We start from the raw sequence: 17688 nt of genomic DNA, 5'->3' as shown, positions 1-17688 counted from the left end.
TCCTTGTCTCTTGTAACAGTCTTTATTTTAAAGTCTATTTTATCTGATATGAGTATAGCTACTCCAGCTTTCTTTTGATTTCCATTTGCATGGAATATCTTTTTCCATCCCCTCACTTTCAGTCTGTATGTGTCCCTAGGTCTCAAGTGGGTCTCTTGTAGACAGCATATATATGGGTCTTGTTTTTGTATCCATTCAGCCAGTCTATGTCTTTTGGTTGGGGCATTTAATCCATTCACGTTTAAGGTAATTATCAATATGTATGTTCCTATGACCATTTTCTTAATTGTTTTGGGTTTGTTTTTGTAGGTCCTTTTCTTCTCTTGTGTTTCCCACTTAGAGAAGTTCCTTTAGCATTTGTTGTAGAGCTGGTTTGGTGGTGCTGAATTCTCTTAGCTTTTGCTTGTCTGTAAAGCTTTTGATTTCTCCATCAAATCTAAATGAGATCCTTGCCGGGTAGAGTAATCTTGGTTGTAGGTTCTTCCCTTTCATCACTTTAAATATATCATGCCACTCCCTTCTGGCTTGCAGAGTTTCTGCTGAGAAATCAGCTGTTAACCTTATGGGAGTTCCCTTGTATGTTATTTGTCGTTTTTCCCTTGCTGCTTTCAATAATTTTTCTTTGTCTTTAATTTTTGCCACTTTGATTACTATGTGTCTCGGCGTGTTTCTCCTTGGGTTTATCCTGTATGGGACTCTCTGCACTTCCTGGACTTGGGTGGCTATTGCCTTTCCCGTGTTAGGGAAGTTTTCGACTATAATCTCTTCAAATATTTTCTCTGGTCCTTTCTCTCTCTCTTCACCTTCTGGGACCCCTATAATGCGAATGTTGTTGCGTTTAATGTTGTCCCAGAGGTCTCTTAGGCTGTCTTCATTTCTTTTCATTCTTTTTTCTTTAGTCTGTTCCTCAGCAGTGAATTCCACCATTCTGTCTTCCAGGTCACTTATCCGTTCTTCTGCCTCAGTTATTCTGCTATTGATTCCTTCTAGTGTAGTTTTCATTTCAGTTATTGTATTGGTCATCTCTGTTTGTTTGTTCTTTAATTCTTCTAGGTCTTTGTTAAACATTTCTTGCATCTTCTCAATCTTTGCCTCCATTCTTATTCCGAGGTCCTGGATCATCTTCACTATCATTATTCTGAATTCTTTTTCTGGAAGGTTGCCTATCTCCACTTCATTTAGTTGTTTTTCTGGGGTTTTTTCTTGTTCCTTCATCTGGTATATAGCCCTCTGCCTTTTCATCTTGTCTATCTTTCTGTAACTGTGGTTTTTGGTCCACAGGCTGCAGGATTGTAGTTTTTCTTGCTTCTGCTGTCTGCCCTCTGGTGGTTGAGGCTATCTAAGAGGCTTGATGGGAGGCTCTGGTGGTGGGTAGAGCTGACTGTTGCTGTGGCAGTCAGAGCTCCGTAAAACTTTAGTCCACTTGACTGTTGATGGGTGGGGCTGGGTTCCCTCCCTGTTGGTTGTTTTGCCTGAGGCAACCCAACAGTGGAGCCTACCTGGGCTCTTTGGTGGGGCTAATGGCAGACTCTGAGAGGGCTCACGCCAAGGAGTACTTCCCAGAACCTCCGCTGCCAGTGTCCTTGTCCCCACGGTGAAACAGAGCCAGCCCCCGCCTCTGCAGGAGACCCTCCAACACTAGCAGGTAGGTCTGGTTCAGTCTCCCCCGGGGTCACTGCTCCTTCCCCCGGGTCCCGATGCACACACTATTCCGTGTGCGCCCTCCAAGAGTGGGGTCTCTGTTTCCCCCAGTCCTGTCGAAGTCCTGCAATCAATTCCCACTAGGCTTCAAAGTCTGATTCTCTAGGAATTCCTCCTCCTGTTGCCGGACCCCCAGGTTGGGAAGCCTGACGTGGGGCTCAGATCCTTCACTCCAGTGGGTGGACTTCTGTGGTATAAGTGTTTGCCAGTCTGTGAGTCACCCACCCAGCAGTTATGGGATTAGATTTTACTCTGATTGCGCCCCTCCTACCGTCTCACTGTGGCTTCTCCTCTGTCCTTGGATGTGGGGTACCCTCCTTGGTGAAGTCCAGGGTCTTCCTGTCAATGATTGTCCAGCAGCCAGTTGTGATTCTGGTGCTCTCGCAAGAGGGAGAGAGAGCACGTCCTTCTACTCCGCCATCTTGGTTAATCCCCCTGTAATAGCTTCTTAATTGCCCTAACTCTAGCTTTCCTCCCATCCCAGACCCCATACATAAACCCACCAGATTAAACCCAAGCATCTCTGACTGCCCCATTGCCCAGTGTGGAAACTTCTCTGTCTCCCCGTTGCCTAAAAAATGTCAAAATTCATTAAGATCCCTTCACAGCCTGACCTTCCTTTTTTACTTCTAGATACTTCCATCTGTATACTCCAAGCTCTAAGCAGATTTTGAAATGTGTCCATTGCTTTCCTGTCTCTAAGCCTTTGCTCTTGCCTGTCCTTTCACATGCTCACTATCTTCCTCTTTTCACCTGCTGAAATCATATCCATTTCTTCAGACCCAGCTGAAATTTTACCCCCCTTCCCACCAGGCTTTCCTAGATTCCTGCAGGCAGAGGTGACCTCTGCTCTTCTGAGCTCTGTGGGCCTTTGTCTGTGACTTTGCTGCATTTATCCTGACACATATTTTTACACTTATTAGACTTACAAATCTCCTATTTGACTGCATACATCCTAAAGGCAAGTGGTATTTATAACAAATGCTTAAGTTTTCCACAGCATTTAATTCAAAGTTTTATAAATAGTAATGTAGTATTAGGCCTAAAATTAAGGTCCAATATTTTGTGGGCTTTGACATCAGGGGAAAACCAGGAGAGCCTCAAATGACCTGATCAGGGGTTCCCCTCCCCATGTTCTACAGTGGGTTAGGTCCTCCAGCCATGCAACATTCTTTATCATGGGAACAGGCACAGAGCCTGCTTATTCTTTTTTTGTTTTTTAAATTTTATTTATTTATTTATTTTTGGCTGCATTGGGTCTTTGTTGCTGCACACGGGCTTTCTCTAGTTGCAGTGAGCGGGGGTTACTCTTCGCTGTGGTACGCTGGCTTCTCATTGCGGTGGCTTCTCTTGTTGCGGAGCACAGGCTCTAGGCACACGGGCTTCAGTAGTTGTGGCACGTGGGCTCAGCAGTTGTGGCTCCCGGGCTCTAGAGCGCAGGCTCATAATTGCGGTGCACGGGCTTAGTTGCTCTGCGGGCATGTGGGATCTTCCCGGACCAGGACTCCAACCCGTGTCCCCTGCATTGGCAGGTGGATTCTTAACCACTGAACCACCAGGGAAGTCCCGAGCCTGCTTATTCTTGAGCAAGGGATTTCAGTTACCTGCCAGCCCATATTCAAGCAAGCCAATCACATCCTCCAGTGGGAATCAGTGTCACCTCACCCTATTATCACTACAAAGCCCGGCTCCCACAGCTCTCGCTTTTTCATTCTGCCCCCAAGTGCAACTGCCATGTGGCCTCACATGGCAGGCCGTGTCCTCCTCCCCCAGGCTGTGAGTATATGTGACTTATAAGCTGCTGTCAATCTCATCTGTCCAGTGTCAGGTGTCATATGTTCAGCCATTCCCATAACCCTAGGATAGGAATCCCTCTCTCACCACTGGGGTGAGGAGGAAGTGATCAAAACAAGTAGTTGCTAAATACATTTACTTGTTAAACTTTGAAAACTAGTAAAATTTTGGTCTTAAGACATCTTTCCAATTATATCTTCAGTACCTTGAGTGCCAGGATGATGTCTCTGGTTTGTATTTCTCACAACCCTTAGCAGAGTAGGTCCTGAGGTGACTAAAATCTAGGTCCTCAGGAAATTTCTGTTAAGGAATTAATTGATAGGCGAACACTAAGACATACAGGTTCGAGCTTTGGGACCTGCGCTGCTTTGCTGTGGGCAATAGTTAGGCAGAAAGTAAGAGTTGTGAGCCAAAAAACACAATGTTATATGTTTAAAGAAAATATTCATGTGCATACAAGGGATAACTAACTAGATATTAATGTGATTCACTTTATAATAAAAACACAAACAAAAATAAAAACAGAATTAGCATATCCAAAGAACTCTACTTGGGAGACAACAACAGTCATTGACAGGATGCTACCAGGATTTAAATATTTTAGAAACTTCTATGGGATATCTGACACCTTTGACTATTGGCATGTGGAAACATCCCGTTGTCTGACCGTGGATCATTGCATAGAAACAATCACAAGTTATCTAGGTCAAGTCAGACAAATCAGGTGAAAAATGTGACCAAGTTGGTAATACAGTTTGGACTTGAAAACAGGTAAGATGATCAGTATTGAAGTTAATTTTCTCTCAAAGATAGTAACAACCTAACAATTTATCCCAATCCCCATCCCATGAGGGACTTTTTCCAAATCGGCGGAATTATTGGAAGAAGGATGTAGCCTCTCAAGTGACTCATTGAAGGGGCAACAGTTTTTAAATATATAATTTTGGATGTATTTGTTTAAAACAATAATAAAAATAATCTCTTTACCAATACCTAATGTAAAACCATAAATGTAATCAATGTTAATACTTTGATATGTAAATTACTGATGCTCAAGTTCTAAACAAACTAGAATATTTCAAGTAATGAGATAAGTGTGAGCTAATCCTGTAATAGATCTGTTCACTGCATATGTATAGAAGAAGATTACTGTATGTTTGAAGACCAAATTAACAAACTTGGTAAGAAAATACTTTTTTTCAGTTTGATATAAACTTTTTTGTACATGTAAAAACACAAAATTTACATGTATGAAAATCTCTCTTTTCCTGATATACACACACACAGATGCATTCTATAAGACATATTATATGTATTGATGTATCTTAGTTCCTTTGAACTATAAAACTTCCCATGATGCATTCTGTTTCAAAGAGTGAGTTTGATCATTAATATTTACTACAAATTTCCTTCACGTACCTGAGCAAACACAATGATCTTTTCAAAATATAGAATCATTTCAAGAAACGTTTTGGTATTCCGCATTTGCCTGACCTGAACACCTTTGAAATCATTCACAGGAAACCAAAGAATTATCTTTTCCTTCTATCATCTGCTCAGTTTTTTTTTTTTCTCATTTTATCATATCAGTAGATAGTACAACAGGAAATTACATCTAGGTTTCTAGTGTCTTATTTAGAATAACCTTGTCATAAATAAGATAACAGGCTTCAGATCAACTACAAATCAGTAGCATTCACAGGGCTATTAGGATCTGAATAATGTCTGCATCCCACCTTCCTGCCTGAACACAGTATCTTGTCATAATCAGAGTAAGTAGATATTATAGGTGACAATTGCCCAAAGTTAAATCTGCCCCTCGAAGGAGCTCCAGTTCTATTGTTTCATTTCTAATTAGGAAACTATAGCTTTAATAATGCCAACAAACATTTACCAGATCATGGTTGGGTCATTATTATCATTATTTTTAATCAGCTCACAAGCTGGTTCATTATCATTACTTTTTAATCAGCCTTTCCTCCCCCCAGGAAGTTCACTGGTTATAAAACAAGTAAAATCAATGTGATGTCCACTCCCATTAGGAATAATGGCTATTATCAAGGAAGATTTAGTTTCATCTAAGTCTAACATATAAAATGGATGGGACAGTGATTGATAAAATCTAGACCCCACAAAGGACAGTGAAAGGTCAGTCACCCTTGCCCCTTCCTGACAGGGTTACTGAGAATCAAATGTGACAGCATAGCATAGCTACCCAGACCTGTGTCCAGAATTCACTGCAATCCATGGCTATACCAAGACACAAGGGCATGTAGCTGTTCACACCCCACCATGCTTGCTCCCTTGGAAAAAGCCACAGGAAAAACCATACTGAATTTCCCCAGCAAATCTGGTTTATCTTTTCCAGAGCACATGGAAAGAGTTCAGAGTAGAGGAACATCATCGAATTCAGAAACCATACACTGCAGCTAATTTACTAATAAGCCATGAAGTACTGTCATAAATTACTTAAACTAACTGGTACTTGTCCAATTAAATGAACAAACTACATCCTTCAAGGTAGCGGCCTTGAGGATTTATGGCAATGGTTTGTTTGCATGTTAATTTGCCAAATTTCGTTAAGCTGCTCTGGGTCTACTCATTCACCTTATGTTAATCAGCCAGGCCCTACAGGGTTCATCTTTTCAGCTCTGTGTTTTTCCAGTCAAGAACAGGACCCTTTTTCATCTCAACAAGCTTCCTCACCCATTAACAGTGGAGGTCATGTGTAAGCAGCAAATGTGTAGCGACAGTGTGAGTTAGAGATGATGGAGTAGGTAACTGACGCGAGAGTTTAGTTAGGATGCTATGGTGCTGCACAAAAAAAACATTAAGAGAAAACGTGCAGAGCTCTCCTGCCCTATTTCCCGTCCCCTTGACAGAGCCTGGGTCCTGACATGGATCAACATGGCAGGCAGGGACAAGTCTCCTTAAACGAAGATGGATGAGGAGAAAAACACACATCACCTTCTCAATGAGATCTTCGCAGGCTTGCAAGTCCAGGCCAAACTCAATGGACACTCAGTCAATGCCTTCTCTCTTATTTTCCTTTTGCTCCAAAACCAGCATGTGCTGACTGAAGAACTGTTGTAAATTTTCATTGGTAAAATGAATGCAAATTTGTTCAAGGCTGTTATACTTCAAGGCTGTGATTAGGTAGGAAGAAGAGATAAAAATAAAATTGAGAAAATGGTTATTATTGGAGGTGATGGTTAATTAACTTGATTGTGGTGATTATTTCACAGTGTATATGTGCACCAAATCATTAAGTTGTGCTACTTAAATATATACATTTTTTAATTGTCAAATATACCTCAATAAAAAAATGAAATAAAATTGAGGTCCACTTGGAAAAATGTAAAGAGAAAACCATAACCACTACCATATGTTGGCAAATAGACCCAATAAGTAAAAATAGCACAATTAAATTCTTACCTCCTTCATCTATACCTGCAAACTAAAGATTATAACAGTCAAATAACACTTAACAATACTACAATTCAAAATCATAAAAGATGTCCTTATTTACCTCTATTTAAGGCTGAATTAATTTCTTAACACTATTAACTATAATAATACTGTTATTTGTTACTATTAATAATAGCTTTTTCCAACCAAAGTAACTCTTCAGGTTTGCACAGAATGAATCTCACCATGCTTTGACTAAATTTTCTGAAATTCAATTCACATAGTCTTATCTCCTTGTAAATATACATTGATTTCATTCTTAACAAATATACTTACATTAAGCATCTCAAAACCAGTGATGTCAAGAATGCCAATGAAGATTAGCTTCAAGATGGCGAAAGAGTAAGACGTGGAGATCACCTTCCTCCCCACAAATACATCAGAAATACATCTACACGTGGAACAACTCCTACAGAACACCTACTGAACCCTGGCAGAAGACCTCAGACTTCCCAAAAGGCAAGAAACTCCCCATGAACCTAGGTAGGGCAAAAGAAAAAAGAAAAAACAGAGACAAAAGAATAGGGATGGGACCCGCACCAGTGGGAGGGAGCTGTGAAGGAGGAAAGGTTTCCACACACTAGGAAGCCCCTTCGCGGACGGAGACTGCGGGTGGCGGAGGGGGGAAGCTTCAGAGCCACGGAGGAGAGCGCAGCAACAGGGGTGCGGAGGGCAAAGCGGAGAGATTCCCGCACAGAGGATCGGTGCCCACCAGCACTCACCAGCCCGAGAGGCTTGTCTGCTCACCCGCCGGGGCGGGCGGGGGCTGGGAGCTGAGGCTCGGGCTTCGGAGGTCAGATCCCAGGGAGAGGACTGGGGTTGGCGGCGTGAACACAGCCTGAAGGGGCTAGTGTGCCACAGCTAGCCAGGAGGGAGTCCGGGAAAAAGTCTGCAGCTGCCGAAGGGGCAAGAGACTTTTTCTTGCCTCTTTGTTTCCTGGTGCGCGAGGAGAGGGGATTAAGAGCTCAGCTTAAAGGAGCTCCAGAGACGGGCGTGAGCCGCGGCTATCAGCGCGGACCCCAGAGACGGGCATGAGACGCTAAGGCTGCTGCTGCCGCCACCAAGAAGCCTGTGTGCAACACAGGTCACTATCCACACCACCCCTCCCGGGAGCCTGTGCAGCCCGCCACTGCCAGGGTCCTGTGATCCGGGGACAACTTCCCCGGGAGAACGCGTGGCACACCTCAGGCCGATACAGCGTCACGCCGGCCTCTGCCGCCGCAGGCTCGCCCCGCATCCGTACCCCTCCCTCCCCCAAGACTGAGTGAGCCAGAGCCCCCGAATCAGCTGCTACTCTAACCCCATCCTCTCTGAGCAAAGAACAGACGCCCTCAGGCGAGCTACACGCAGAGGCGGGGCCAAATCCAAAGCTGAACCCGGGAGCTGTGAGAACAAAGAAGAGAAAGGGAAATCTCTCCCAGCAGCCTCAGAAGCAGCAGATTCAAGCTCCACAAACAACTTGGTGTGCCTGCATCTGTTGAACACCTGAATAGACAACTAATCATCCCAAATTGAGAAGGTGGACTTTGGGACCAATGATATATATATATTCTTCCTTTTTCTCTTTTTGTGAGTGTGTATGTGTATGCTTCTGTGTGTGATTTTGTCTGTATAGCTTTGCTTTTCCCATTTGTCCTACGGTTCTGTCTGTCAAATTTTTCTTTTTTCTTTTTTTTTTAGTATAGTTTTTAGCACTTGTTATAATTGGTGGATTTGTTTTTTGCTTTGGTTGCTCTCTTCTTTCTTTCTTCTTTTTTATTACTTTTTAAATTTATTTTAATAATTTTTTTTATTTTAATAACTTTGTTTTATTTTATTTATTTTTCTCATTCTTTCTTTCTGTTTTCTCCCTTTTATTCTGAGCTGTGTGGATGACAGAGTCTTGGTGCTCTGGCCAGGTGTCAGGTCTGTGCCTCTGAGGTGGGAGAGCCGAGTTCAGGACATTGGTTCACCAGAGACCTCCCACCTCCATGTAATATCAAAAGGTGAAAATCTCCCACATATCTCATTCTCAACATCAAGACCCAGCTCCACTCAACGAACAGCAAGCTACAGTGCTGGACATCCTATGAAAAACAACTACCAAGACAGGAACACAACCCACCCATTAGCAGAGAGGCTGCCTAAAATCATAATAAGGTCACAGACACCCCAAAACACACCACCGGATGTGGACCTGTCCACCAGAAAGACAAGATCCACTCTCATCTACCAGAACACAGGCACTAGACCCCTCCACCAGGAAGCCTACACAACCCACTGAACCAACCTTAGCCACTGGGGGCAGACACCAAAAACAGAAAGGAGAAAGGAGAAAGGTAAAAACCCACCAGACCGAACAAATGAAGAGGAAATAGGCAGTCTACCTGAAAAACAATTCAGAATAATGATAGTGGAGATAATCTAAAATCTTGGAAATAGAATGGAGAAAACACTAGAAACGTTTAACAAGGACCTAGAAGAAATAAAGAGCAAACAAACAATGATGAACAACACAATAAAGGAAATTTAGAATTCTCTAGAAGGATCAATAGCAGAATAACTGAGTCAGAAGAATGGATAAGTGACTGGAAGACAAAATAGTGGATATAACTACTGCAGAGCAGAATGAAGAAAAAACAATGAAGAGAATAGAGGAGAGTCTCAGAGACCTCTGGGACAACATAAAATGCACCAATATTCGAATTATAGGGGTCCCAGAAGAAGAAGAGAAAAAGAAAATGACTGAGAAAATATTTGAAGACATTATAGTTGAAAGCTTTCCTAATATGGGAAAGGAAATAATTAATCAAGTCCAGGAAGTGCAGAATGCCCCATACAGGATAAATCCAAGGAAAAACACGCCAAGACACATATTAATCAAATTATCAAAAATTAAATACAAAGAAAAAATATTAATAGCAGCAAGGGAAAAACAACAAATAACATACAGGGAATCCCCAAAAGGTTAACAGCTGATCTTAGAGCAGAAACACTGCAGGCCAGAAGGGAGTGGCAGGACATATTTAAAGTCATGAAAGGGAAAAACCTACAACCAAAATTACTCTACCCAGCAAGGATCTCATTCAGATTTGATGGAGAAATTAAAACCTTTACAGACAAGCAAAAGCTAAGAGAATTCAGCACCACCAAACCAGCTTTACAACAAATTCTAAAAGAACTTCTCTAGACAGGAAACACAAGAGAAGGAAAAGACCTACAATAACAAACCCAAAACAATTAAGAAAATGGTAATAGGAACATACATATTGATAATTACCTTAAATGTAAATGGATTAAATGCTCCAACCAAAAGACATAGACTGGCTGAATGGATACAAAAACAAGACCCATATATAGGCTGTCTACAAGAGACCCACTTCAGACCTAGGGACACATACAGACTGAAAGTGAGGGGATGGAAAAAGATATTCCATGCAAATGGAAATCAAAAGAAAGCTGGAGTAGCAATTCTCATATAAGACAAAACAGACTTTAAAACAAAGACTATTACAAGAGACAAAGAAGGACACTAAATAATGAGCAATGGACCAATCAGAGAAGAAGATATAACAATTGTAAAAATATATGAACCCAAAAAAGGAGCATCACAATACATAAGGCAAATGCTAACAGCCAAAAAACGAGAAAACGACAGTAACACAATCATAGTAGGGGACGTTAACACCCCACTTTCACCAATGGACAGATCAACCAAAAAGAAAAGAAATAAGCAAATACAGGCTTTAAATGATACATTGAACAGGATGGACTTAATTGATATTTTTAGGAAGTCCCATCCAAAAACAACAGAATACATCTTCTCCTCAAGTGCTAATGGAACATTCTCCAGGATAGATCATATCTTGGGTCAGAAGTCAAGCCTTGGTAAATTTAAGAAAATCGAAATCGTATTAAGTATCTTCTCCGACCACAACACTATGAAACCAGATATCAATTACAGGAAAAAATCAGTAAAAAATACAAACACATGGAGACTAGACAATACACTACTTAATAACCAAGAGATCACTGAAGAAATCAAAGAGGAAATCAAAAAATACCTAAAAACAAATGACAATGAAACCACAATGATCCAAAACCTGTGGGATGCAGCAAAGGCAGTTCTAAGAGGGAAGTTTATGGCAATGCAGTCCTACCTTAAGAAACAGGAGGAATCTAAAATAAACAACCTAACCTTACACCTAAAGCAATTAGAGAAAAAGGAACCAAAAAACCCTGAAGTTGGCAGAAGGAAGGAAATCATAAAGATCAGATCAGGTCAGAAATAACTGAAAGAGAAATGAGGGAAACAATGGCAAAGATCAGTAAAGCTAAAAGCTGGTTCTTTGTGAAGATAAACAAAATTGATAAACTATTGGGCAGATTCCTCAAGAAAAAAAGAGAGAAGGCTCAATTCGCTAGAATTAGAAATGAAAAAGGAGAAGTAACAACTGTAACTGCAGAAATACAAAGGATCGTGAGACATTACTACAAGCAACTATATGCCAATAAAATAGACAACCTGAAAGAAATGGACAAATTCTTAGAAAAGCACAACCTTCAAGACTGAACAAGGAAGAAATAGAAAATATAAACAGACCAATCACAAGGACTGAAATTGAGACTGTCATTAAAAATCTTCCAACAGATAAAAGCCCAGGACCAGATGGCTTCACAGCCAAATTCTACCAAACATTTAGAGAAGAGCTAACACCTATCCTTCTCAAACTCTTCCAAAATATAGCAGGGGGAGGAACAAACCCCAAACTCATTCTACAAGGCCACCATCACCCTGATAACAAAACCAGACAAAGATGTCACAAAAAAGAAAACTACAGGCCAATATCACTGAGGAACATAGATGCAAAAATCCTCAACAAAATACTAGCAAACAGAATCCAACAGCACATTAAAAGGATCATATACCACGATCAAGTGGGATTTATCCCAGGAATGCAAGGATTCTTCAATATATGCAAATCAATCAATGTGATAAACCACATTAAAAAATTAAAGAATAAAAACCACATGATCATCTCAATAGATGCAGAAAAAGCCTTCGACAAACTTCAACACCCATTTATGATAAAAATCCTCCAGAAAGTAGGCAAAGAGGGAACTTAACTTACCTCAACATAATAAAGGCCATATATGACAAACCCACAGCCAACATTGTTCTCAGTGGAGAAAAACTGAAACCATTTCCTCTAAGGTCAGCAACAAGACAAGGTTGTCCATTCTCACCACTATTATTCAACATTGTTTTGGAAGTCTTAGCCACAGCAATCAGAGAAGAAAAAGAAATAAAAGGAATCAAAATGGGAAAAGAAAAAGTAAAGCTGTCACTCTTTGCAGATGACATGACACTATATATAGAGACTCCTAAAGATGCTACCACAAAACTACTAGAGCTAATCAATGAATTCGGTAAAGTAGCAGGATACAAAATTAATGCACAGAAATCTCTTGCATTCCTATACATTAATGATGAAAAATCTGAAAGAGAAATTAAGGAAACACTCCCATTTACCATTGCAACAAAAAGAATAAAATACCTACGAATAAAGCTGCCTAAGGAGACAAAAGACCTGTATGCAGAAAACTATAAGACACTGAAGAAAAAATTAAAGATGATACAGACAGATGGAGAGATATACCATGTTCTTGGATTGGAAGAATCAACATTGTGAAAATCACTATACTACTCAAAGCAATCTACAGATTCAATGCAATCCCTATCAAACTACCACTGGCATTTTTCACAGAACTAGAACAAAAAATTTCACAATTTGTGTGGAAACACAAAAGATCCTGAATAGCCATAGCAATCTTGAGAAAGAAAAATGGAGCTGGAGGAATCAGGCTCCCGGACTTCACACACTACTACAAAGCTACAGTAGTCAAGACAGTATGGTACTGGCACAAAAACAGAAATATAGATCAATGGAACAGGATAGAAAGTCCAGAGATAAACCCACGCACATATGGTCACCTTATTTTTGAGAAAGGAGGCAGGAATATACAATGGAGAAAAAACAGCCTCTTCAAGAAGTGGTGCTGGGAAAACTGGACAGCTACATGTAAAAGAATGAAATTAGAACACTAACACCATACACAAAAATAAACTCAAAATGGATTAAAGACCTAAATGTAAGGCCAGACACTATAAAACTCTTAGAGGAAAACATAGGCAGAACGCTCTATGTCATAAATCTCAGAAAGATCCTTTTTGACCCACATCCTAGACACATGGAAATAAAAACAAAAATAAACAAATGAGACCTAATGAAACTCAAAAGCTTTTGCACAGCAAAGAAAACCATAAACAAGTCGAAAAGACCACCCTCAGAATGGGAGAAAATATTTGCAGACAAAGCAACTGACAAAGGATTAATCTCCAAAATTTACACGCAGCTCATGCGGCTCAATATCAGTAAAACAAACAACCCAATCCAAAAACGGGCAGAAGACGTAAATAGACATATCTCCAAAGAAGATATACAGATTCTCAACAAACACATGAAGGAATGCTCAACATCATTAATCATTAGAGAAATACAAATCAAAACTACAATGAGATATCACCTCACACCAGTCAGAATGGCCATCATCATAAAATCTGCAAACAATTAATGCTGGAGAGGGTGTGGAGTAAAGGGAACCCTCTTGCACTGTTGGTGAGAATATAAATTGATACAGACACTATGGAGAACAGTATGGTGGTGCCTAAGAAAACTAAAAATAGAACTACCATATGACCCAGCAATCCCGCTACTGGGAATATACCCTGAGAAAGCCGTAATTCAAAAAAAGTCATGTACCACAATGTTCATTGCAGCTCTATTTACAATAGCCAGGACATGGAAGCAACCTAAGTGTCCATCGACAGATGAATGGATAAAGATGTGGTACATATATACAATGGAATATTACTCAGCCATAAAAGGAAACGAAATTGAGTTATTTGTAGTGAAGTGGATGGACCTAGAGTCTGTCATACAGAGTGAATTAAGTCAGAAAGAAAAAAACATATATATATATATGGAATCTAAAAAAAAAAAAAAATGGTCATGAAGAACCTAGGGGCAGGACGGGAATAAAGACGCAGACCTACTAGACAATGGACTTGAGGACATGGGGAGGGGGAAGGATAAGCTGGGACAAAGTAAGAGAGTGGCATGGACATATATACACTACCAAATGTAAAACCAATAGCTAGTGGGAAGCAGCCGTATAGGACAGGGAGATCAGCTTGGTGCTTTGTGACCACCTAGAGGCGTGGGATAGAGAGGGTCGGAGGGAGACACAAGACGGAGGAGATATGGGGATATATGTATATGTGTAGCTGATTCACTTTGTTATAAAGCAGAAACTAACACACCATTGTAAAGCAATTATACTCCAATAAAGATGTTAAAAAAAGAAAGAAAATAAAAAATAAAAACATGTTTAAAAAAAAAAAGAATGCCAATGAAAAACTGCCTTGACAGCTTGGTATCCAGGGCCCTGTTGATACATGCCACCAGCCACTTAAACATTCTCTCAGAGATTGACTTAGACAAGGCATCAACGTCATAGGTCACCTGGAAATCACATTGAAAGTATTCCTTCGTCTGACAGCAGTGCTCATTTTGATCCTGGGCATTCTCTATCAGCAACCACCTTCTAGTAAAACCAGCATATTTATCTGTGGTTCTACCTTTATGCTGAATATAAGAGGAAAGGAAGAAAGAAGCAAGGAAGGGAGGAAAGCAAGAAGGGAGGGAGAGAGGTGAAAAGCGGAAGAGAGGTGGGGAACGGAGTTGAGCTAGCCTGGGGTCTCCCTACCCAACACTTCTGTGAGAGATTCGTGTTCCTATCACTAAAGGACCAAATATCCTGGAGTAGTGTGGCAACATGGTCTAAAGCCTTGTTGTTCAAAGTGTGGTCCTAAGACCTGCAGCGTCGGCATCACCTCAGAGATTGTTAAAGATGCCAACTCTTGGCATCTCATCCGAGACCTATTTTTTTTCTTTTTATTTATTTATTTAACACCTTTATGGAGTATAATTGCTTTACAATGGTGTGTTACTTTCTGCTTTATAACAAAGTGAATCAGCTATACATATACATATATCCCCAATTCTCCTCCCTCTTGCATCTCCCTCCCACCCTCCCTATCCCACCCCTCTAGGTGGTTACAAAGCACCGAGCTGATCTCCCTGTGGTATGCGGCTGCTTCCTATCTATTTTACATTTGGTAGTATATATAAGTCCAAGCCACTCTCACTTCGTCCCAACTTACCCTTCCCCCTCCCCGTGTCCTCAAGTCCATTCTCTACATCTGCGTCTTTATTCCTGTCCTGCCCCTAGGGTCTTCAGACCAATTTTTTTTTTTTTAGAGTCCATGTATATGTTTTTCTCTTTCTGACTTAATTCACTCTGTATGACAGACTCTAGGTCCATCCACCTCACTACAAATAACTCAATTTCGTTTCTTTTTATGGCTGAGTAATATTCCACTGTATATATGTGCCACATGTTCTTTATCCATTCATCTGTCGATGGACACTTAGGTTGCTTCCATGTCCTGGCTATTGTAAATAGAGCTGCAATGAACATTGTGGTACATGACTCTTTTTGAATTACGGCTTTCTCAGGGTATATGCCCAGTAGTGGGATTGCTGGGTCATATGGTAGTTCTATTTTTAGTTTTCTAAGACACCTCCATACTGTTCTCCATAGTGTCTGTATCAATTTATATTCTCAGCAACAGTGCAAGAGGGTTCCCTTTACTCCACTCCCTCTCCAGCACTTATTGTTTGCAGATTTTTTGATGATGGCCATTCTGACCAATGTGAGGTGATACCTCACTGTAGTTTTGATTTGCATTTCTCTAATGATTAGTGATGTTGAGCATCCTTTCCTGTGTTTGTTGGCAATCTTCATACCTTCTTTGGAGAAATGTCTATTTATGTCTTCTGCCCATTTTTGGATTGGGTTGTTTGTTTTTTGATATTGAGCCGCATGAGCTGCTTGTATATTTTGGAGATTAGTCCTTTGTCAGTTGCTTCATTTGCAAATATTTTCTCCCATTCTGACGGTTGTCTTTTTCTCTTGTTTATGGTTTCCTTTGCTGTGCAAAAGCTTTTGAGTTTCATTAGGTCCCATTTGTTTATTTTGTTTTTATTTTCATTTCTCTAGGAAGTGGGTCAAAAAGGATCTTGCTGAGATTTATGTCATAGAGTGTTCTGCCTAAGTTTTCCTCTAAGAGTTTGATAGTGTCTGGCCTTACATTTAGGTCTTTAATCCATTTTGAGTTGATTTTTGTGTATGGTGTTAGGGAGTGTTCTAATTTCATTCTTTTACATGTAGCTGTCCAGTTTTCCCAGCACCACTTATTGAAGAGGCTGTTTTTTCTCCATTGTATATTCCTGCCTCCTTTCTCAAAAATAAGGTGACCATATGTGCTTGGGTTTAACTCTGGGATTTCTATTCTGTTCCATTGATCTATATTTCTGTTTTTGTGCCAGTACCATACTGTCTTGATTACTATAGCTTTGTAGTAGAGTCTGAAGTCAGGGAGCCTGATTCCTCCAGCTCCGTTTTTCTTTCTCAAGATTGCTTTGGCTATTCAGGGTCCTTTGTGTTTCCATACAAACTGTGAAAATTTTTTGTATGTATAGTTCTGTGAAAAATGCCATTGGTAGTTTGACAGGGATTGCAGTGAAGCTGTAGATTGCTTTGGGTAGTATAGTCATTTTCACAATGTTGATTCTTCCAATCCAAGAACATGGTATATCTCTCCATCTGTTTGTATCAAGTGGGATAAACCCCACTTGATCATGGTATATGATCCTTTTAATGTGCTGTTGGATTCTGTTTGCTAGTATTTTGTTGAGGATTTTTGCATCTATGTTCCTCAGTGATATTGGCCTGTAGTTTTCTGTTTCTAAGACTGTCCTCAATTCTTTTCATTCTCTTTTCTTTATTCTGCTCTGCAGTAGTTATTTCCACTATTTTATCTTCCAGGTCACTTATCCATTCTTCTGCCTCTGTTATTCTGCTATTGATTCCTTCTAGAGAATTTTTAACTTCATTTATTCAATAATGTTCATCATTGTTTGTTTGCTCTTTATTTCTTCTAGGTCCTTGTTAAAGGTTTCTTGTTTTTTCTCCATTCTATTTCCAAGATTTTGGATCATCTTTACTATCACTACTCTGAATTCTTTTTCAGGTAGACTGCCTATTTCCTCTTCATTTGTTTGGTCTGGTGGGTTTTTACCTTGCTCCTTCATCTGCTGTGTGTTTCTCTGTCTTCTCATTTTGCTTAACTTACTGTGTTTGCAGTCTCCTTTTCACAGGCTGCAGTTTCATAGTTCCAGTTGTTTTTGGTGTCTGCCCCCAGTGGCTAAGGTTGGTTCAGTGCATTGTGTAAGCTTCCTGGTGGAGGGGACTGGTGCCTGTGTTCTGGTGGATGAGGCTGGGTCTTGTCTTTCTGGTGGGCAGCACCACATCTGGTTGTGTGTTTTGGGGTGTCTGTGACCTTATTATGATTTTAGGCAGCCTCTCTGCTAATGGGTGGGGTTGTGTTCCTGTCTTTCTAGTTGTTTTGCATAGGGTGTCCAGCACTGTAGCTTGCTGGTTGTTGAGTGGAGCTAGGTCTTAGTGTTGAGATGTAGATCTCTGGGAGAGCTTTCGCCATTTGATATTACATGGAGCTGGGAGGTCTCTGGTGGACCAATATCCTGAACTCAGCTCTCC

General features: G+C 40.5%; 1 protein-coding gene across 1 annotated transcript in view; it reads right to left on the bottom strand.

The window, feature by feature from the left end:
• MYH15 (myosin heavy chain 15) overlaps positions 1-17688 on the bottom strand; it is a 182889-nt gene that overhangs the window by 111044 nt on the left and 54157 nt on the right. The window contains 4 exon segments of the mRNA XM_068545552.1: positions 6463-6633; positions 7240-7287; positions 12833-12836; positions 14425-14528. Of these exon segments, the coding sequence (XP_068401653.1) occupies positions 6463-6633; positions 7240-7287; positions 12833-12836; positions 14425-14528 (327 nt within the window).

Source organism: Eschrichtius robustus, chromosome 6 (assembly GCF_028021215.1).
Source record: "Eschrichtius robustus isolate mEscRob2 chromosome 6, mEscRob2.pri, whole genome shotgun sequence".
NCBI classification, from domain to species: Eukaryota; Metazoa; Chordata; class Mammalia; order Artiodactyla; family Eschrichtiidae; genus Eschrichtius; species Eschrichtius robustus.
This window is presented reverse-complemented; position numbering and strand designations above follow the sequence as displayed.